Below are 23,066 nucleotides of genomic sequence, written 5' to 3'. Positions count from 1 at the left end.
GCTGGGGGGTGGGGAGGGTGCCCGGGGCAGGTGCTGGCTGGCTCTGGGCTGGGGAGGGTGCCCGGGGCGGGTGCTGCCTGGTGCTGGGGAGGGTGCCGGGGGTGGGTGCTGGCTCGGCACTGGAGGAGGGTGCCCAGGGCAGGTGCTGGCTGGGTGCTGATGCAGGTGTCCGGGGCGGGAGCTGGCTGGGGGTGGGGAGGGTGCTGGGGGTGGGTACTGGCTGGCTGGGAGCTGGGGAGGATGCCTGGGGTGGGGGCTGGCTCGGCACTGGGGGAGGGTGCCCGGGGTGGGTGCTGGCTGGGTGCTGATGCAGGTGTCTGGGGCGGGTGCTGGCTGAGGGGTGGGGAGGGTGCCCGGGGCAGGTGCTGGCTGGCTGGGGGCTGGGGAGGGTGCCTGGGGCGGGAGCTGCCTGGGGGTGGGGAGGGTGCGGGGGTGGGTGCTGGCTGGCTGGGGGCTGGAGAGGGTGCCCAGGGCAGGTGCTGGCTGGGTGCTGATGCAGGTGTCTGGGGCGGGTGCTGACTGGGGGCTGGGGAGGGTGCCCGGGGCAGGTGCTGGCTGGCTGGGGGCTGGGGAGGGTGCCCGGGGCGGGTGCTGGCTGGGTGCTGATGCAGGTGTCTGGGGCGGGTGCTGGCTGGGGGGTGGGGAGGGTGCCCGGGGCAGGTGCTGGCTGGCTGGGGGCTGGGGAGGGTGCGGGGGTGGGTGCTGGCTGGGGGGTGGGGAGGGTGCGGGGGTGGGTGCTGGCTGGGTGCTGATGCAGGTGTCTGGGGCGGGTGCTGGCTGGGGGGTGGGGAGGGTGCCCGGGGCAGGTGCTGGCTGGCTGGGGGCTGGGGAGGGTGCCCGGGGCGGGAGCTGGCTGGGGGTGGGGAGGGTGCGGGGGTGGGTGCTGGCTGGGGGCTGGGGAGGGTGCCCGGGGCGGGTGCTGGCTGGCTGGGGGCTGGGGAGGGTGCCCGGGGTGGGAGCTGGCTGGGGCTGGGGAGGGTGCCCGGGGCGGGTGCTGGCTGGCTGGGGGCTGGGGAGGGTGCCCGGGGCGGGAGCTGCCTGGGGGTGGGGAGGGTGCCCGGGGCGGGTGCTGGCTGGCTGGGGAGGGTGCCCGGGGCGGGTGCTGGCTAGGTGCTGATGCAGGTGTCTGGGGCGGGTGCTGGCTGAGGGCTGGGGAGGGTGCCCGGGGCGGGTGCTGGCTGGGGGGTGGGGAGGGTGCCCGGGGCGGGTGCTGGCTAGGTGCTGATGCAGGTGTCTGGGGCGGGTGCTGGCTGAGGGCTGGGGAGGGTGCCCGGGGCGGGTGCTGGCTGGGGGGTGGGGAGGGTGCCCGGGGCGGGTGCTGGCTGGCTGGGGGGTGGGGAGGGTGCCCGGGGCGGGAGCTGCCTGGGGGTGGGGAGGGTGCGGGGGTGGGTGCTGGCTGGGAGCTGGGGAGGATGCCTGGGGTGGGGGCTGGCTCGGCACTGGGGGAGGGTGCCCGGGGCGGGTGCTGGCTAGGTGCTGATGCAGGTGTCTGGGGCGGGTGCTGGCTGGGGGCTGGGGAGGGTGCCCGGGGCGGGAGCTGGCTGGGGGTGGGGAGGGTGCGGGGGTGGGTGCTGGCTGAGGGGTGGGGAGGGTGCCCGGGGCGGGAGCTGGCTGGGGGTGGGGAGGGTGCGGGGGTGGGTGCTGGCTGAGGGGTGGGGAGGGTGCCCGGGGCGGGAGCTGGCTGGGGGTGGGGAGGGTGCGGGGGTGGGTGCTGCAGCCCGCGGGCTCTCTCCGGCTCGGCACATTCCAGGCAGGCGCACAGAGGAGCTCGGCGCGGGGGCGGGCAGCTGGGCAGCGCGCCCGGGGCCCCGGCCAGGCTGGGCACCGCCACTCCGCTCCCAGCGCTGGATCCGCAGCAGGAGCCCATGGAGCCGGCGGGGCCGGAGCCAGGAGCCGGCGCGGGGCCGGAGCGGGGCGCGGAGGAGATTGACATGTCCCTGGGTAGGTGCCGGACCCCGTCCCGCCGAGCGCCCTGCCAGGGCTCCCCCGGGCGCGCAGCCGGGAGCGCTTGGCGAGGCAGAGCGCACCGTGCGCCGGGCGCCGCCGGGGCCGGGCAGCAGCGGGCGGCGCGGGGATCTGCGCGGGGCTCAGCCCCTTGCGCTGGCGTTTGCCGCAGCCCTGCGAGGGGCCCCTGCGGCTTGGCTCGGAGCTGCAGGCTGGGCCGGCGCCCTGCCCCGCCGGGTGAACTCCTGGGCCGGCTGGCGGAGCTGCCCCAGGGCGCGCCCCGGCTGGTGTCCCAGAGCTCCTGGCCGCGGCAGCCTGCCCTGGCCGCCGGAGCTGGCAGTGAGCGGGGGGTTCCCGGCGCCGGCAGCACGCCCAGGGCAGCAGCGGGGGCCGGGGGCCCGCCCTCCGCACAAGGCCATGGCCGTGAAATCATCCCGCCCCCGGCTGCGCGCTCCCCCGGCCCCCCTCCGCAAAGGGGGCAGAAATCCTGGGGGGAGGCAAGACCCGATTGGAGCCTTTCCTTGCTGCCTGTAAACACTGCCTGTGTGCGGAAGGACTCGAACGGGGCTTACGGGCCAGGGAGCCGCAGCTGCCCCCCTGAAATCCGGGGTCACTGAGGCGAGGGCCCGGCCCGGGCTCCGCAGGCAGTCGGAGTCTGGGTAGACGCAAACAAACACCGAGAAAAGAAAGTGGTGTTGAGTGGGGTGCTGCTTTGCCCACGGCTCGGCACAGGTGGAGCAGGACCCGGGTTCGGCTCAGCCCAGGCGAGCAGCTTCTTTCCGGGTCTTTACAGCGATCAGGTTCATAGGGAATGACATTTAAAAAATGACCATGTGGCCTTTGCTGGGATATTTGGGATGCTTCTGTTCTAAGGAGGAGGAATATTGTGAACATGGTGAAAAGCCAAATACCACAGCAGGGAAAATGCTGACCTTTTTCTGTTGTGCTGGACTAAAAGAAAACAAGAAAAAGGAATTGACCCAGTGCACTTTGACTGGATGAGGTGCCCAAGTCTGTCATGTCTCTTTGAAAAATTCGTCCTTTATTTATAAATAAACTTAGTTCTCAGTTGCAGCAGAATCTAGGAATTTTAGGGGCCTAGTCAACTGCCATGGATATTAATGGGAGCTGAGTAGACCCTTACCAAGGAATAGTAACATCAGAATAGCAGTTTTGTCAGGTCTCCCCCCTGTATTCTGAGGTTTCTGTTATATGACATAGGCCCCCGTAGATTATACAGAAAGACAGCAGGCTGTCAGGCATACAGAACTTGCAGCATAAAACATTAAGATCAAGGTGACATTCCAAGAGAATGTATGGATGTAATAAATGTACCATGTGTGTTTTAAAGGACAGAAAAAAGATCAGGTGAAAAAAAATCATAGTTTAAAAAACGGACTCTGAACGCTGCTGAGACACAACCTAACTTCAGAGCTGAACGTTTCAAACCCAGCACATTGGAGGGAGACTGATAAATGGACCCTCAGCCGAAATGAGAACGTGAGCCAGGGCCTGTGGTCACTTAGTGCTGAGACTATTTGTAGCAGCTCACTCATTAGGCCAGTCAGTTTTCTGGCAGTGAATATGTTGATCTGGGCATAAACAACTGTCCTTTTATTAAGTCACAAGGTTTGGGATAGAGCTCCTGGAGGGTTATTACACTGACATTTTCCTTCTATGAACAAACTTTGCCAGGCTTTAATTGGTGGGTTAGCTTCATACTTTTCACAGATGCACTGGACTGTTTCTATCCAGATACAGTAGAAATTCTGGAGCAGAACAACAGAAAGTTATATTTTTTTCACAGAAAACCCAGAGCCAGATCCTTGGCTTGGTGTGAATTGATGTAGCTGACTGACTTCAATGGAGCTCTGCTGATTTACAGCCTCCGAGGATCTGGCCCCTAATTTCACTATTTGTTTTTGGTTACATTTAGTGACCCTAGCACTGAGTCCTCTGAGGTGTGGTTGTCCCCTCCTTACTGAGCTCCCACCGAAGGCGGTGCTCAGTGGCAGGTTTGGAGGCTCACTTTTAGCAGAACCTTTATGATCCATTTCTATTTGTGATCCCTGCAAAGTACACCTACCTCAAGGGGGAGGTTAATTTGGCAATGTAGGGGCCGCAGCTCTAAGGAGACACTTTCATCATCAAAATCAGGTCTTTGGCTCTTCATTTTCAGCTACAAAGGGCTGACTTACACCACTGTCAATCAGGAGTAACTCTACTGAAGTTAAAGGAGATACAGTGATGTAAAGGGGGTATAAAAAGGAGATCAGAAGCAGGTTCATAGCTCCTAATCCCACTGCTGAAGGCCTCTGTGATAAGAGTTTATACTGGAAAGGAAGAAGGGAGTGGGGGGAGGGAGTCCTCCACTGGATCATCCCACTTACACATCGAGCTAGATATTTCTGCTCTGACACCAACCAAAGATCTGTCCCACTCCACTGTAGATGCGGATATTATATGCCCAAGACTTTAAGAGTTCCTATGCACAGTCCCACAGCAGAAAATTATTTTTCATCATTGCTGTCTCTTCTCTACAGTATTTACTTACGACAATAAAGCCAGGTCCCAGACAGCCCCAAGGTAACCGTTGCTATACCTATTTCTTTTTCAACATGGAAAGGTGGTCAAGCAAACAACTGAGTATTTTTCACTTACAGCAAAGGGAGAGCGATTTCATCAGTCCTCTGAGCTCAGCATCGGCTCCCCGTTCCCTCCTCCACCCCGAGCCAGCAGGGACTCAGCTAGTAACGCACGTCAAAGATGTCTGTGCTCCAAGAAGCACGTGTCTCACTGGCACACTTCAGTGAGACCATTAAAACACATTAACACTGAGACCACCCCATGGGCTCGGCTCCTGGCAGACAGGGTAGCAAAATCACGAAAGCAGGCAGGGAGTCTAGTCTCACTCATACCTGACATCGTTCACTTACTCTGGGTCTTGTATTCCTTTGGTTCCTGGTATTTCTGATAGAGATTGACAAATGACAAGCACTTGAGGAGTGATTTGTACCCACAATAATGGCTCTAGGAAATCTCCTGGCATGCAGCCACCTCCAAAAAAAAAACACCTTCTACCAGTCTCTGCATAAGAAGGGGGGAAGTGAGTGTTCCATTATAAGCCTGATTTTGACAGCCCTTCCCCCACTAATTCGGTGAAAACTGAAACAATCTGTCTGGAATTCCATGTACCTTATCTGATGACAGGTTGGAATTTTTCTGGAAAGTTTGAGGCAAATTGAACGAGTTTTGGAACTATGAGATTTTAAAGGTACTTTTCATTTCTTGAACCTCTTCCTCATTTTAATTAATTTATTTATTTTGGTGTACCAGACTTCAGAACCCTTTGGGTTACAAAGCCTAGATTTATTTTAATCCACCTTGTTGAGAACTGGAGCCTTTGTCTAACTGGGGAGGGTTTCTTAGGAGAATTGTTTAGCTAAAAGCAGTTGAAGCGTGCATAAAGTGATCCAGAGGCCACATGCTGCCTTGTAGAGAGCGTAAGAAGTTTGCAAAAGATGGATGCTAGCTTCCAAAACTGTGCAAAGCTCCCAGGCACATCCTAAGTAACCCACATGAGGCAGGAGCTCTTTCTGCAGCCTCTCAGAGTAGCAACACCATGTTCCATCCTAAGGTGCACAGCTGCTTTTGTCTAGTTTAAGTGTTTCTAAAGCATGTCCTGTCACAGTGGTCTATAGGCACAGGTATGTGTTTAAGGAAACCTGCAACTAACAGAAATACAGGAGCCTGACTGGAGCTGAACCAGCAAAAAACTGGAGTAAGACCGTGGTGAAGAGAGAGCGAGCGAGCGAGCGAGAGATATCTTCTCCTTCCTGCTGCCATAATGCCACTAATTTAGGTTTAAATGTATAAGGGTTTAATCACAACCCAGCTGTGAGGAGAGGAAAAGTTAACTGCAGCCATATGAATGGGTGGCATTGTACAGGCTCAGGACCACTAATTTGGCAACAGAGTCCAGCAGAAGACGACATGAACAACAGCATGGTCTCATGCTGTCAGCACCGTGACCCAGGATCTCTTTCTCCACTGAACAAACAGTTAAAAGCCCCTGATCTGTTTAGAGCTAATTATAGGCCCTGCAGCAGGTGTTCTGTGGAGGTCTGGGACATTAGCAGTATTGCCTGGTTCCTTTTTGTTTGTATTTTAAACCCCTTTCTTCCCATTTGTGGTGAGGCAGAGTTGAGGATGACTCAGAGCTGACAGGTGGCGCTGTCCCAGTCACTAACCCGTTATAGAGCAGGACGAGAGCCAGCGGATTGCTCTCTCCTTTCCCTGTAGAGGCAGCGGGCGAGTCCCAAAATACCTAGCTGCCGCTGCTGGCCATGGAGCAAACATGGAAACGGAATCCCTCTGTTCAACATGAGACATAATAGCTAGGAGGACAGAAGAGGGATCTGTTAGAGAGAGCGTGCCGCCCGGCCATGAAACGCAGGCATTTCCCCACTCTGTGCTGGTCTGCCTTTCCCTCTCATGCGGTTACAGTGCTACAGGATGACACCGGCTTGATCAGACCGTTCTTTTTCAGCTCATGTGCCCCCATCCAACAGTTTTAGTGCATGTTCCAGACACCTGGAGAAGTGTCACCAACCCCAGGGATTCAAAAGTCCTGAGTCAGGTCACTGAAAATCAGGAGATTGTCTGAAAAGTAATGAGACTTTAAAATATAATAGTAATAATACCATGTGAGTTGTTTTTATTTGCCTGCTGGTTTCTGAGCTTTCGAAGCATTCACAATTTCAAAGTTTTTCCTTGCAACCAGCAGGGCTAGAAATTTACTTGTATTTTTTAAATGGAAACAGCGATTCTCACGTAATCTCATGACTCCTGGAGCTGGGGCTTTATGAAAAAAATCACAAGATGCATGATAGATCCCTGAGAGTTGGGAACACTGTCGGGGCTATACACCTTTACTGATGTCAGCTTAAATGAACTCAGACCCCTAATGAGTGTGATTCCTCATTTATCACCCCACTTTCAGGCCTTTATCATTGCTGTGCCTTGGTTTTTCCATTTGTAAAATGCGGAGTTGTCGGGACAATTAATTCATTAATGGTTGTGCCAGCATGACTTGAAATGGCCGTTTTCTCTGTTTTTTTCCTTTGTGTTTTCCAATCCAGATGACATCATAAAGCGCCACAGGAAAGGACAAACAGGCGTAAAGTTAGTAGGGGACAAACGAAGGCAGCAAGTCAAGAACAGGAATTCAGCATATGGAAATGGGAGACCTAGGTTCCGTACCTGGATGCAACGAAACCTGCAAGGTATGTAAATGCTCAAGTGCAGCCATAGGAACTAAGGAGATGTTTAGGATGGAAGGATGCCTGTGAAGCCAGCCGCACTGACTCTCCTCTTTCGAGAGTACATTTGCATACCAAGCGATATCATCCCAAACCTTTGCTTCTCTAATCCTGCGTGGTTGTAATACCTACTTTTGCTCTTGGGAGCTTAGCAAAAGGGAATTTGTCTGTAACAATTGACTATCTAGGTTCTTTCAAAGCATAAATTCATGCCTTTCTCCCCCTCCTTCCTTCCTCATGAATTACTAATTCAAAATGACTTAATATCAACTCTTGAGTTTTGCATATTTTAATTATACTCTTCCTAATCCCCCCTTTTCCCAGAACACACCCAGAAAATTACCCCTTAGGTCACCCTCTGACTCGGTTATTGGAGTTAATTTGTCATTGTGGTTGAATCCATTATTTTTAGGACGTGCTTTGAATCATAAAGTGTGACCACACAATAATCTACATCGGCTCTACTAGTTTTTATCCACAAAGCTCAAGTGACTTCTTTTGTGCATCTTAGAATTTTTCCGTCTGTTTTTTACTGCTGTTAAACAAGTTTGCTGAGGTTTATTCTGCTCGATCTTAAATATTTCTCTTCTCAGTGCAAACGGTCTGCAGTGCAGTATGAGTACTGAGCATAGGTCCTGTTTGTGTTTGCCTTTCTCTTGGTGCATTCTCATTCAGCACAATGAGCATCACTGAATTTGCTAAGGTTCAGAAGAAGTTACTCTTAATTTACCCTAGCAAATTGGGCAAAACATTATTTAGGATTTTGATGGTCTTGTACCCTGAACCACCATTGTTCGGCATTGACAATAGTGAACTCGGGGTAAATAAGTCAAAGTAAAGATGTTTGTGACATTTCCCAGGGTACAATCTGGACTGCTAAACAGCTGGGTCCCCTCAATTCTCCAGCCTGGGGTGTCTTTTACTCTGCTTTGCTGTGAGAACTACCACTCCTTGTCTGTTCACACACAGCCTCTAGCATGTGTATCACTCCCAGATGAATTATAGGAGAGCTTCTAGTCAGCCACTCCTGAATTATATTGCAGAGCAACACCAGCAAACTCCCAGTTCCAGACTTGTCCCCAGAAATGTGTATCTTGTACTGCCCAGCTCTTTCCTTCTGTGCAGTACCAGCTCATAGAAAGTCCATTGTTTCATTAATAGAAAATGATATGCACACACCCTGTTGTCTCAAATGGAGGTTTTCAAATACCACAATTCAAACATCCACTGGTTTATATAAAACAATAAAACAAGTCTAACAACTACAGAAAGATAGATTTTAAGTGATTACAAGGAATGAGGTATAAAAGTCAGAATTGGTTACAAAGAAATAAAAGGTAAAATGCAAACTAATATCTAACTTGATAAGCTAAGTGAACTTGAAGCAAAAAGGTTTTTCTCGCCACATGCGCACAGCAGTCTGGCTGAGTTCCTCCAGCCAGGACCCAGTTCAATGATGTTTCTTTTGTCTTTCAAACATTGTTGATGCCATGAGTAAAGACGAGGGGAAAGAGGTGGTTTGTGTCCTCTGTTCCTAATCTTTATATCTTCTCCTTCTCTTTGAGAATCATCTCCAGCGGGGGTTCGGGTGACAGCCAGTCTGTTCACATGGGAACCCCCATTGTTCCATTGCCAAAATGTAAATGTCTTGCTTACACCCTTCTTTCTGTCAAAGAATGGCTGCTTAACCAGATGATAGTCCATTTGATTATGCTGACACGAGGCTGTGGTGCTGGCTAAACTTTTGTCTCTGAGGAACTGATTTGGGCTGCTTCCCCAGATTTGGAATATGCTTTAGTAACATCATACAGTAGAATCTTATAACTTTACATACAACATTGCCAAACATATTTTACCAGGACAATAATGATCAGCAAATTATGAGTTTTCAAATGATACTTCACAAGGCATACTTTGTACAAAATGTATCATAGTTTTGTAAAAGTGGTGAAAATAGGGATACAGTCTGTCACGATTTTAGTGTAGGTATTCCTTTAAAAAAATTCCCTTATTCTTAATTTACAAGGTGGTTTTTGGAAGCCTCAGCATTTTACAGATTAAACTGCATTTACGACTTGCTCCTGTAAGCTACAGAGCACCCACTGCCTCTCCTGGAGTTGAAGTCAGTGGAAGTTTAGGGTACTCAGCACTGCCAAGAATTTGACCTTATATATCGAATGGGCTCACTTCAATTCAGTCACCCCTGAAATGCAGCCATTTCTGGGCTGAAGTGTGACAGTTGCAACACAACACTTTAGGGAGAGGGAATGAAGAAGAACAAAGTCTCTGAATAAAGCAGCAAGGGATTTACACAGATGAAATTCAATTGCCTGTATTGGAATTTGGCCTAAAACTTGGTGAAGATTGCTCCAGAGAGTCTTCAATGACAACCTATTATTGGAGTTTCTGTGTTAAATCTTCTCCAGGAAGGACTGTCAGGCCTGCTCTCATGGGAGCTCCTCTCAGAGCTCAGCTTGCAGGGGTGGAGGGGGCTCTTTGCCAGCATAGCTGTGCTCTGCACAAACACAGTCTGGACCTCCCCATGTCAGCACAAAGCAAGTCTGCTTCTTCTGCTGAGTTTATGAAAATCTGCTTTAATGAACATTGTCCCGCTACATCAGAGGTGGGGTCTACAACTTTTAAAATAGCAACATACGCACAATGTATTCTGGGTCAGACTCTCAGCTGCTGTAAATCCAGGTAGCTCCGTGGAAGCCAGTGAAGCAGGGATGACTTACGCTAGCTATGGCTCAGGACACTCGTGAGTGGAGGCTTTGCAATGTGAACTGGCAGCAGGAGCAGGATTTTTTGACCCTGGCTACTGTTAGTATTAATCCCTCCTGCTGCACCAGTGAAATACAGTAAAACCTGCCAAGAGCAAAAGTGGTCGCTTGTAAGAGGTGGTCTCTCTTCAAACAAGTGGTATTGCACCCTTACTTCTGCTCTGCTGCTGGCCATGACGCCCGGCCAGCAGCCACCGCTCTCTGGCTGTCCAGCTCTGAAGGCAGAGTGGAGAGCGGTGGCTGCTGGCCAGGCACCCAGCTCTCAAGGGAGCAAGAAAATGTGGTCGCTGGTCACAGATGACAGGTGGTCTCTCTTCAGCGGTGGTTGCTAAGGCAGGATTTACTGTACCCTGAAAAGGCTCCACTGAGCGCAGTGCCTCCTAGCGGCAAGGAAATGCACCGTTGAGGCTGCTTTCTTCTCCCCCCGTGCAGAGCCATGCTTGCCTGCTCACCGGCCTGTGGGGAAGGTGGTGGGTGCGGAGTGTGACGGTGGCGTCTGGCAGCTGGGTGAGAGGGACAAAGAGAACAACCCAGGTGCGGTGAGTAAGAAAAATGAGAAGGGGGAAGACAGAAACACCCCATGGGGGCAGAACAAGGAGAGCAGGAAGGGGGGAATGGTTAGCAACAGCTTGGGACTCCAGGAGAGAGAGATCCAGGGCTGGCCATGAATTGTCCTCTGTCAGCCAGAGCGAGAGGGGAATGTTCCCCGGAGCAGTGGAAGAAGAGGGTGAATGGCACCTTCTTCCTTTAGATGCTGAACACGATTCCAGAGCGAATCAGTTTGTAAAGCTAATTTCCTGGAGGAAGGCCCCCAGCTCCGCCCAGATTACCTAGATTCATCAAACCACAGCTTTCTATCCCCTTTCTCTTCCTCCCCGCCCAGATGCGCCAACGTCATTCTGCAGTCATTGCTGCAGCGGAATAGCCAGTGTTCAGAGCAGCGCAAAGAAAGCCATTTGCAGGGCGCTGCAACCAGAAGACATTACTGAGACTATAAAACTTATGAACAATGCTTCATATTCTTGAGCACCATCTCGTGGCACCACGTCCATCGACTATCGACACATTGCCATTCCCTTCGGGGGTGTGGGGGGGGCACTTTCGTAATAGCCAGTACCCTCCTGGAGCTGTGCTATAGTGCTTCACCGCTGTTAGGACCTAAGCATCCTAAATCTGCCCTTCCCTTCTTTCCCCTCCGAACTACCATATTCCCTCAACTAACTTTCCAACACTTGTCACCAGTTGGGGCTAAGGCCTTCATCAGTACTCACTGTGGGACGGTCTGTCTTCACTGCAATATAAGCCCAGGGTTAGTAGACCTCGAGTTAGCAGACCCTGGGTTTGTTAACCTAGGGCTTAGAATCATAGAGCCACAGAGTTAGAAGGGACTGCCCGGGTCATCTAGTCTAACCCCCTGTGAAGATGTGTCTAAACCATCCAAGACAGGGGGTTATCCAGCCTCTTTTTGAAAACTTCCAGTGAAAAAGCACCCACATCCTCCCGAGGCGTCTGTTCCATTGTCCTACTGTACTGGCAACCCCCCCAGCTTCGTGTCATCTGCAAACTTGATCAGGATGCTCTCTACACCTATATCCAGGTCATTAATATTGATGTTAAACAACACCGGACCCAGAACAGACCCCTACGGAACCCCACTTGAGACTTCCCTCCAATCCAACCTCATTCCATTAATAGTTACTCTGTTTGCGGTTGTTTAACAGATTATGTATCCACATAATGGTAGTTGCTCCAGCCTGCATTTCCCCAGATTATTTATCAGCATGTCATGGGGGACGGTGTCAAAAGCCTTGCTGAAGTCCAGGTATATTGTGTCCACCACGTAGTCCCCAGCCACCAAATCAGTTACCCTGTCAAAGAAGGAAATCAACCTGGTTTGGCAATGATTTGTTCTTGGTAAATCCAGGTATTCACAAATTGAATGAGCATCTACACTCATGTGTAACCCCAGGTTAGAAATTGTTGAACCCTGGGTCCCAACCTGGGCCTCCAGCATCTATACCGCATTGTGTGAGCTTATGTCCAACCACCCCATCCCAGAACTCCTAGTGTCCTCCCAAAAAGTGGCCACTGCAGTTCTTTGTTGGTAGTACAGTGTGGGAAAACTTGACAGTCTACCAAACCTGACTGTCCAGGGCACAGGAAGTTGGCCTGTGGGATACTTTTGGCAGAGTCCCAGAACAATACTCCAGTGGGGCTGCATGTACACTGCAAAGCCATAGGGCTTGAACCCTGGGTCAGATTCAGACCCTCCATCTCTGTGGGGTCCTGACTTAGTGCAATTTGTGTGTAGATGGAAGGGGGGTTAGGCTTGAGCCTGAGTTTGAGCCCTGGGCTTACACTGCAGTGCAAACGTAACCTGTGAGGCCCATGTGTCAAAGGAACATCAGTGCTTCATAAGAACACTGCATCTCTCGCTGCTCAAGTCATCAGGCATTATTGACTCAGTGCTGTAGATATGCTGAACCTGCTTTGCATTTTGCGCTACTGAAGTTCTGTAGAGTGCAGTATTTTGTTAACTGCATTGAGATACTAAGCATTGTAAAGCATTATGAACTATGCTTGTTCTTGAAACTATGTCCCGACCAATAATTTATACACCTCCATGAGTCTGAATATACATTTTGTTGAGACGGCCACTCTGAAAATGACGAACAATTCTGACTACATGAGTTTATCACATATAGTAATTAGACCATAATGCACCATAACTTCACCTGAAAGATTAAGAGCTGTTTTACTCTCTCTTTACAGTTCAGAAAGCACAAAGCCTGAACAGCCTTTGAGAAAAGAAAATATCACTAAAGCTAAATGGGTTTTAAGCTATGTGTGTGTGGACTGCTCATTTGTTACCAGCAGCAGCAGCAGGTAGATGCAGAATTTATGCAAAGATTTATACAGCTACAAAAGGGAATAGAACCCTGTACATTTATGAAGCATCATCATCTGGGCATTCACGACCATACCCAGGCTTTTGCAGGTTAATCCCCCAGATGCGTGCTCTCATTTGCATGTCAGTGCCCAGAGGGCATTGGCATCACACAGCTATTTCATAGCAATGTGGGGATGGGAGCTCCAGCGGCAGACTGGAAGGCTCGCTGGGGTACTGTCTTTATTACAAGTCAGAATTGCCTTCTGTCTACAAGTCAGTTAAGTCTTAACATTCAAAGACCTTTCCTAAATCAAATGAGATACAGCTTTAAAACCTAGAATGTTGAAATCGAGTCACTGGAAAGACAACCCCCCTTACACTTTTTTAAATTAATCCACTTGTTTTTGAGCAAAACAGAGCCCACCATTCCAAGACACATTTCAAGCCTCTGTACTAAGAAAATCCAACACATTTTAATTTTGTTGTTATTAAAATTGTTGCACCCAGGCTGACACTAAGTTTCAGCCAGACAGATTTTGAAAGAAGAGGTGCTTTCAAAATAAGAATTTATAACAAAGCCAACTCAGAGTAGCTGTGCCCCCGAGCTCCCCGCTCACTGTCAGCAGAGATACCCTTCGGTCCATGTGAACGAACCTGGTGAACCATTCAAATTCCTGTCAAGGCTGTGAAGGATACTAAAACTGGTGTTTATCTTCCTAGGACCCAGTCAATTTAGAAGAGGGTTTGGACAGCAGCAGTATAATAGAAGACAATTTAGAAGTGCCATGGCTGGTCCAAGAAGAAGAGTAGCTGCCACGTTAAATGGAGCGAGCCCTTTAAACCACCAGGCTTTAGCTCCAGAGGTAGGCTGGGGAAGGGGAGGGGGGAATCCACAGCTGCTCCTCAGCGTCACAGCGTTCTGGAAGGGCCTGGGGTTTTTAGCTTGACTTGCCTAAGAGAAGAGCATCTAAGTAGAGAATATTTTATTTGTTGTCCAGTTAGGCTTATAGGATGTGAAACTTGTAACGCTGCCAATGTATTTTACGGGATCTGTGCCCCTGGCTGTGGATGAGCAGCCCTGACTTACAGGGATTCCTTACAGAGAGTCCATGTCACCACCCCTTACTTATTTTGGCCTCTCCCAAGGAAATAGCTGAAGAGACGCCGTCATTTCTGCCCACACAAGGCATGATCCAACGCCCTCTGAGGTCAACGGGAGGACTTCCATCGATTTCAGTGGGCTTGGAAAGATTAGGTCTCTATGGCTCATTGGCATACGGATAATAGCCTTTGATTCTACGAGGTGCTAGTGACAGCTTTAGTTAAAAAAAGGAGGACTTGTGGCACCTTAGAGACTAACCAATTTATCTGAGCATAAGCTTTCGTGAGCTACAGCTCACTTCATCGGATGCGTGCAGTGGAAAATACAGTGGGGAGATTTATATACACAGAGAACATGAAACAACGGGTGTTACCGTACACACTGTAACGAGAGTGATAAGGTAAGGTGAGCTATTGCCAGCAGGGCTCACCTTAATTATCACTACAAAAGGTTTTTTTCTCTCCTGCTGGTAATAGCTCACCTTACCTGATCACTCTTGTTACAGCGTGTACGGTTACACCCATTGTTTCCTGTTCTCTATGTATGTAAATCTCCCCACTGTATTTTCCACTGCATGCATCCGATGAAGTGAGCCGTAGCTCACGAAGGCTTATGCTCAAATAAATTTGTCAGTCTCTAAGGTGCCACAAGTCCTCCTTTTCTTTTTGCGGATACAGACTAACACGGCTGCTACTTTGAATCCAGCTTTAGTTAAGGTTGCTCAGCTGCTTCCACGATAAACTCCCCTTTTTGGGTTACTTGTAATTGTCTCAGACTTTCACTTTGTCAGGCTGAAATTCTTCAGGAGCGGGGTTTTGTTTGGTTGGTTTTTAAGATCTGAGTGAAAGTGATTCAGCTATTTTTAGCATCGAGAGAATAGGGGGACAATACACCTTTACCATTAAAATCATTCTTGTAACTTTATTTTGAACATCTCTAGCTCCAAAATAGTTTGGGACAGAAAGCTGAAATTTAGCATGTAGCTAGTCCTGATGGAGGAGAGTTGCCTTTTGATTTGGGTGAGTTAGGAGGGTTTGAAAATAGTACTCCACACGAGCTGAATACATTGTCATTATGAGGTATCATTAGTTTTAAAAAATCTCCCTTGAGCGAGAGAGGGCAGTACTGCATCTGCAGGTGTATAGAATTTGGTATTTGTTTAAAGGGCATGTAATGAGTCAGGTACGTACTGACTATGGCAGGATATTAAGGGAAATTCGGAAGTAGTTGCTAGGAAGCATAATCCTAAGGTAGCTTTCATTCCACAGAAATGAACAGAGTAGGGGTCTGTGGAAACATGTATCGGTCAGTGGGTGGTGACAGTGAGATGGATATGGCCCTACAGACATGGAGGGGTATAGTGAGTAGCAGTATTTAGAAGTAATGCGGAAACTCTACTTTACCGAATGGGTATCTTCTGAGGTGTCTGCTCTTCCACATTCTAAGGCTCTGAGTCAGCAAGGTATTTCAGCACATGGGCGAACAGTAACCAGTAGTTTATTGAATGAGGCGGGATTTCAGGGGGGTTGTGACCTAGGGTCATACTGTCTTCGCACAATCCTGTGTCTCCACAAACAAGTTTTGGTATTTCTGTCTCTCCTATGAAATAGAATACACCCACGCCCGCACACTCCCTTTGAAACAGGCTACCCGGTCATTCATAGTGTCAAAAAATTGTTAATTACAGTTAAAAAAAGACATGATTGAGGAAAAGAAGTTGCTACAATATCACAGGTCAGAGGAAATAGCCATGCCATAGTGGGAAAGACCACAAAACATCTCAGGGTTTAATAAGCTGAAGGGATCGATTACATACCAAGTCAATTATCAAAGAAGAAAAAACACTTACACATCAGGATCTTTCATAACAGTACAAAAGTCACATAGGAAAGAAGAGACAAGGTGACCCTTGGAGCACCTTTCCCTGACCTGAAGAAGAGCTCCGTGTGGCTCGAAAGCTCACCTCTCTCACCAAGAGAAGCTGCTCCCATAACAGATTTTACCTCACCCACCTTCCCTCTAATATCCTGGGACTGACACAGCGACAACTGCCCTGCATAGGAGAGAAGTCAGTCCCAGCGAAATTAACATGTGGACAGTGGGAGTGAGTAAATTCCAAGGATGAATCTCCCTCAAAATTGCCAAACAAAGCCCATCCTGAACGATGCGAAGAGAAATGCAGACTGCGTGGACACACTCAGTCTTTACAGCAGACCAAGTATCACCATGTACTAAAGGGAAGCAAAACCCCCCAGCAAACAAACAGGTTTAAGCCTGTCTGATCCCCATGGCAGTGTGACTGGGGACAGATCAGGAACGACAGCCATACGAGCATTCTGGTAGAGACTAATCCCCTGCTTTGTCATATTTTGTGACCCTTTTCTTTGGCTACTGAGAGAGCCAACGCAGCAATTCTAGCTGATCGCAAGCGAGCTGTTGCTATGTTTTAGGGCAACCAGAATGATGAAGTGCTTACAAAAGCTGACAGCGGACAGCCTGAAGCACAGAGACGGCTACCCCAGCGCCCCAAGAGATTCAGAACAGCGGGAGTCACTGGCGAAGCCCCATCTAGAAGGTAAACAGTCTGGTATATTGATCCGATCGAGAAATTATTTCCTTGTCAATTTGTAAAACTCTCTCGTGCTATTAAATCTCCTCTCTTGTTCTGCATTGACTGGCGAGGTGCAGCAGCCATGGAGAGCAACTGTACTTTATGAAATATTCCTTTTTATATTGCTAAAATCACTTAGAAATAAGTTTACTGCATGCTTGTGTTTAATAACCAGACATTTCCTCTGGCACTTTTAATAAATACATTACAGTTTCAACTTGTATTAAACATTTTGTCCGGCACTCTGAGTGCACTTGGAAGGTGGAGTTACTTTTGCTTTTATAAAAACAGAAATTTTAACTTGAAAATAAAATAAAGTAAAGGTGCTAAAACCTTAAATGCCAGAGTCCAGTAGCCTAATTCACACTGTATCGGACCTCACTGTACAAGGAGCCCCACCAGTGAGACGACTCATGGAGTAAGGTACTACTGACACCAGGCAGGTGGTCTGAATCTCGGCTCAAGGGACTGAAAATAAGGAAAGCAAGGAAATTCTAAGCAAAGGCTGATGCTCTGTTCAGACAGTTTAAGGCTAGAAGGGACCGTTGGATCAGTCTGACCTATAACAGAGGCCACAGTATTTCCCCCAGTTACTTCTCTGCCAGCATGACTTGGAGATTGGACTGCACTACGCACGCCTGAGTTCAGTGACACATTATGATGCCATGGGGAAAGGGAGCACAAGGGGTGGGATTCTGCGCAGTGGCTGGAGATGGTCGGAATTTTTCTGTCCGTTTTTCATGAAACCAGCTTGATGTCAACAAAATGTGATTTTTTTGATGAAAATATTTGAAATAAAACAAAAATGTTACTTTTGTTTTGAACTGATGTGTTTGAATGCTTAAAACATTTCTGTAGGCAAGTTTTGGTTTTCTAATTTCCGTTCCCCCACCCCCATCTCTTTTCCTTTTTTACTCCCTTCCCCCAAATTAAAATATGGAGAGAGAGGAGGGGGCAGGGAAGAAACCCCAAATCTGAGAATTGAAAATTGACGTTTTTTTCTTTTTGAAAAACCAGCCTTTTTGTCATTTTGTTCAGAAATGGTCAGGGGGATAAAATGGAATGGTTGACCCGCTCCTAACGGAATAACAGTGTAACAAGAAGCGGCCCAGGAGCCTGGTTCCAGCTCAGCGTACCATGGCATCACTCCTGTTATGCCACGTTCAGTGCTGGCACGAGAGACTTTGGCTCCTCCCAGCTTTGTGCGAGAAGCGGTCGGAATGTCTTACCAGTCGCAGCAATGTGGGCAGCCCTGGGAAGCAGGCAGATCCTGATTTGCTTTTCATGTGTTTTAAAATCAAACCCGGTTAGATTATTTCCTAGTAAACTGATGACGAGACCTTCCCCAATGCTCCTCCTCAAGGCATTCTTTTAATTGCAGGCCTTTCACGCTAAACAGGAGACCAGCCTTCCAGCAGAGGCAATCCAAAGTCAGCTTTACCAGAGGGGTCAGTGTGCAACAGGCTCTTGTAAGATCTGACAAACTTGATAATTATTGTAATGTGAATAGTCCTTTCTCCCTCCCTCCCCCATTTGCATCCTTGCTTCTGCAATTAGCTGGGAGAAATAGCCGTTGTTATACAGAGAGCATGGCCCAGAGCCTCAAAGGCCCCTACGCCCTTTGAAATCCAGCTGGGCCTATATTCTAAAAGCGAGTAAGCATATGCAGGATCGGGGCCGTAGTTGCTCTTATGCTGTTCACTCCGTTTTGAGTGTCTTGCACGTGTCCACGTGTCCTGGTGCTGGCCTCCAAGGGCGTGTCTGCATAGCCCACAGCACTGCACCTCCAGCCTGCGTCGACAGACCTGGGTTAGCAGGGCGCATGCTAAACACAGCTGTGGACACAGCGCTTTGAAGCTGCAGCTCAGGCTGGGGCTGCAAAGCCTAGCATCTTCAAAGGGCTGTCTACACCGCTCTCCTAGAGCGCCCTGCGAGCCCGGCTCACCGGAGTCTGTCGATGCAGGCTGCGGGGACATACCCTAAACCATCACATCCATTTCTGGCCTCTGTAACTCTTCTCCTTCTACTGCTAGAGATCAGCCCGGTGCCTGTGGACAATCATGCCCCTTACAATAGTGAATATTAATACAATTTGTTCAAGCCAAATTTTACAGAGATGCTTGTTGGCATTGCTCTGTGGGTCCTGATCCTGCAATCACGTGCAAACAAGAGCCCATAGACATTTGTGGGCATCAGTATGTGCAGGACCCAGGCCCACAGCACTAAATGACAACGCTGCATTACAAACACAGTCTCAGCTTACCACTTTGGCCTCTGGCTAATAACAATAGAATAGGCGATAAAGTAGGGTTTGCTTGGACTGCATGACAGAAGGGACAGAGCAAAATTAGCCCACACCAATCCATACATTACAGTGAAAACCAAATTTCACTGACTTATTGGTGATATGCGGTGTAGCTATAGCCATGTTGGTCCCAGGATATGAGAGAGAGATGGTGGGTGAGGGAATATTTGTTATTGGACCAGCTTCTGGTGGGGAGAGAGACAAGCTGTCGAGCCACACACAGCTCGTCTTCAGGGCTGGGGAGGGTGCGCCCAGCACCACAGCAAACAAACAGAGTGTTTAGCGTAAGTAGTTAGTGAATATTCTAAAGGGCCATTCACCGTAGAGTGGTGATATTCTGTGTAAAAATTGTTATTTTAAGCTACTTTAGAGGGAATTATTTCTCTGAGGGACAATTTTATTTTACAGCAAACAGAACCACACGCGGAAGGGAAACGGCCACGGATGAGAAGGTAATTGGGAGAGTTAGGAGAGACACACACAAATGTGACCAATTCATCACTACGGCAACCAAATGGGCTGAGTTTCTCTTTCTTGGCAGGTGGCACCTGCAGCCCAGCTCGGGAGCAGTTCTAACCATTTCTGTGTCTAATCCTCAGGCCAGCCACATCCGTCTGTGAGTAAAGGGCCCCGTGTATGGCTTAACATTCTGTTAAGATCTGGGACACCGAAAAGGTCCCCCTGAAATCCCTTTTGCACCTTAGAGCTGAGCAAATCATTCAGATTAAAATTCTCAAAAAAGATATGACCTCGGTCTGCTCCTGGAATAACTGAAAGCAGATTGCAGGTTCCTCCCATTTATTCATCACTTGGCCTCACCTGCAGCGACAGAGCGTGTGGGAGGAGCGGTGGGGAGCGAACCTGGGACCTCTGGATCTCAGCGTCTCTGTTTGAACTGAAGGGCCGGCTCCGTTGGCTGGTAGTAGCAGATATTGTGCCAGAGCTGGAAAGACACCATTGGCCCAGTGGGGTGCCATGGATTCACTGTGGCACAGAGGGGCAATGGAGAGAGATGCTGCTCCAGGCCCCGGCTGGAAGAGGGGCTTTAGGGCTGTGCATTGGCAATGCACAGTTAGCAACTAGCAACCTTCCCCGCCCCCGCAACCCCCATGCCCACCCGTGGGGCTGGAGTAGCAGTGGAGGAGGGCTGGGCCCCACTGCCTGGGTATGGCCCAGACTGCATCTCCCTTTAGCCCCAGCGCTGCGTGCCTGCTGGGGGTTAAGCTGCACTGGCAGCTGTCCCCTGACAATCACACTCATCAAGGCTGCAGTGAACAATACCCCCAGAAAGGCTAAGGAGATGCAGGTGGCCCTTTCATCTGCCTGCTGCTAGAGAGATAGAAAACGGGCGACCTTCACTTGCTAACTAAATGCTCCGTACATTCGACAGGCCGGGAAGCAAGCGACCATTCCTCAGAGGTAGAAGACCCCCACCGAGGACAGCCAAGGCCCAGCCCCGAGGGGTGCCGCTAAGATTCAACTTCCGTGCGATGGCGAATCAGGTAGAGCGGATGGCACGAGTGTGTGAATGCTCAGATCAGCTGGACACACCATGCTCCCCGCTGCACGGCTGCAGGGCACAGTTGTCATGTGACCACTCGGATTTTCAAAACAAAACGTTTCAATTTGGATTCAAAACCCCATTTTGTTTGAATTTTACTATTTCAATTTTATGTTTTAAAAAGTAAAAAAAAAAAAAATCTTGGTAACAAAACATTTTGTTCAACGTGAAATAGTTTTTGGGGATTTTCCAGTTTGGCCCCTGAATCAAAACGCTGGTTATTCACAGAGCTCTGGCTTTCACACTGTCACACACATATGGCCACAGTGCCCCAGAATAGCTCCAAGCTCCTGCTTTATCTTTCCTCCCGGTTACTCGCGTTCCTTGCCAGGACAGCATTACTAGATACTGTGCACTCACATGCCCCTTGCTTGTTCCTGTCCTGACTGAGGAGGATCTCCAGCCAAATGCATTTTATCAAGCTCCTTGCACAACTCCATGGGATGGATAGTTTAATTGACTTGCTGGCTGCAGAAGCCCATTCCTGGCGTGTTTTAATCCATACCCCCTGCAGATCGGGGTGTGAATCACGCTGTGCCCTCCCTTTCCCCTGCAGACCAGCCTGACCTTGGACGAGAGATTCTCCGGCCTCAGGAACAAGAGGCGTTTTACGGCAGCGAGGGACAGCGGCCGGACAGTCATGCTGCCCTAGTGCCATGTGCGTGGCCCGGGGATGGCGGATCCAGCCCAACGTGAATCATGGGCCACCAATAAAACACAATTGATTCCCATTCTGCCGGCTACCTTGGTATTCCACCCTACCCTTGCGTACACACAGAGAGTCAAGGTACTGTCTGGGGCAGGACAACAAGAACTTCAGGGCTAAAGTCTTGGCCAGGCAGTGACCCCTAGATCTGCATAACTGCCCCCCAGCCAGGGAGTCGTGGGGCTGCTGTGGGCAGACAGAGGCCCTGGTAGCATATCTTTAAGGGAGCTGCAATGCCATGGAGCCGTGATTCTCCATCATTGCAGGGAGACCCACCAGCTTTGGGAGCAAGTCTGGTCCCCACTGCCAGGACTACAGGGGGTGCTCCTGTGGCAGTGACTCCCTCACCCTACACTGCTTCCTGGGCAGGGGAGGATGTCTGGCCCTCTGCCTCTCCTGGGGCCCCCTCAAGGCATCCTGCCAGCCCCTGAGCTCCCAGGTCAGCACCCAGCCTTTCACTCCCATTGGCTTCGCCCAGCAGCCAGCACTTGTTCTCTTCCATAGCTTGGATGGGGGTGCCTGGGAAGGCAGGGAGTCTGAGACCTGGGAGATGGACCAGCACCGGGGTGCTGAAAGGAAAGCGTGCCAGTCTCAGGGGAACTTTGCAGGTGTCAGCGTTTATTAGGGTGGTTTGCTTTAGTTCTTGTCCACCTGAATTCTGAATGATTTATTTATGGGGCAGGCCAAGCACTTTACAGACAGGTGTGAAGACAGGGTCTGGGCGCATGCACACACACGCTCTCTCTCTCTCTCTCACTTTTCCATCACGGTCAGTGAACAGCTCGCATCAGGAGTGTGACCCAGGCCTTGGGTGCTGGGGGGGTTTGCGCTGGTCTGACTAAGGTTGTTGCCCCCGTGCAAACCCCGAGCAGACACATGCTGCACTGATGTGAAGAGCCTCGCACGGGTGAGGCCGACCCTGCTTCGATGCCAAGGAAGCCCGTGCTGGTGCGAGTTGTTTTTTACACTAGTCTGCACTAGGGATCTGCCTTGCCCTCCATTGGTACCTAAGGTTCCAGTGTAAACCAGGCTTTACCTGCATAGAGTTCACAGGGCTGGGGCCTCCTGAGAGCGCCTCCAAATGAAGGCCGGGCTACAGGCGCTAATGAGCGTGCACAGTGGGACATAGACTTTCCCAGACTCGGCTCCGTTACTAAATGCAGGCCCCTTCGTCCGTCCGTGAACGCACGGAACCTGGCCTGGGCCTGGCTGCTGGCCAGCGAAGGGACTGAATGCTTTCCCATCGGAGCAACTAACCCCCGCACGCATCTGAACGTGGTTTTACAGGAGTTTTTGAGGCATCACTAGTTTACACAGAGGTGGCAGGAGAAGTCGTTGCACCGAATAAAACAGGTTTAAAGTGTTAGACCCGATTAGTGATTTTCCCTCAAACGGGCATTTTAGTCTAGCCCAAGATACTGGGCCACAGTCCCGTGAGTGCGTGTGGTGTACTATGGGGCAGGGCCCGGCCAAATGAGACTGTTTGAGTGTCTGCTGCAAAACATGGAATCTGTCCCCTGGCAGGTCCACTGTTCTTCTCTGGGGCACTAGGGAAGGGGGCAAAGCATCTCCTCATTCCCGTTTATCTTCTGCATGGAACAGATGATGCTCACCCCCAGATTTAAAATATTCAGTCAGTAAAACAGACAGACTCCAGTCATTACCCATGGATCACATTCCCCTGGCACCAACACGGATACACAGACAATTAGTGACCCCCATTGCAACCCCACTCCTACCAGTTCCCTGGGGGCTGAGGAGCAGAGATGGACCCCGCAGCATGCCTGGAAGATTAAGAAACTCACCATAGTAGCAGAATATATATAAAATAAAATAGCATTCT

At 50.2% G+C, this 23,066-nt stretch overlaps 1 protein-coding gene and 1 long non-coding RNA gene across 2 annotated transcripts in view; one reads left to right on the top strand and one right to left on the bottom strand.

Annotated features, from left to right (window-relative positions):
• The window catches only part of LOC122461811, a 55,887-nt gene that overhangs the window by 14,824 nt on the left and 17,997 nt on the right, over nt 1-23,066 (bottom strand). The gene's annotated exons all lie outside the window — the stretch shown is intronic.
• On the top strand, nt 1,778-22,004 carry LOC114018569 (UAP56-interacting factor). The gene is made up of 9 exons (XM_037908545.2): nt 1,778-1,941; nt 7,086-7,229; nt 13,659-13,801; nt 16,491-16,615; nt 18,033-18,120; nt 19,365-19,408; nt 19,498-19,572; nt 20,347-20,458; nt 21,074-22,004. Exons 1-9 carry the CDS (start codon nt 1,866-1,868, stop codon nt 21,167-21,169), a joined length of 903 nt encoding a protein of 300 aa, XP_037764473.1. The 5' UTR covers nt 1,778-1,865; the 3' UTR covers nt 21,170-22,004.

The sequence above is a fragment of the Chelonia mydas genome, chromosome 9 (genome assembly GCF_015237465.2).
Source record: "Chelonia mydas isolate rCheMyd1 chromosome 9, rCheMyd1.pri.v2, whole genome shotgun sequence".
NCBI lineage: Eukaryota > Metazoa > Chordata > Testudines > Cheloniidae > Chelonia > Chelonia mydas.
Note: the sequence above shows the minus strand (reverse complement) of the source record. Positions and strands in the feature narration are given on the sequence as shown.

What these genes read in the sequence shown, in the direction of transcription:
- LOC114018569 (XM_037908545.2), top strand. Translation starts at nt 1,866, where the DNA reads ATGGAGCCGGCGGGGCCGGAGCCAGGAGCCGGCGCGGGGCCGGAGCGG. An exon ending in GATGCAACGAAACCTGCAAG is followed by an intron (nt 7,230 to 13,658) that starts GTATGTAAATGC and finishes TTATCTTCCTAG; the next exon opens with GACCCAGTCAATTTAGAAGA. An exon ending in TCAGTGTGCAACAGGCTCTT is followed by an intron (nt 18,121 to 19,364) that starts GTAAGATCTGAC and finishes TTTATTTTACAG; the next exon opens with CAAACAGAACCACACGCGGA.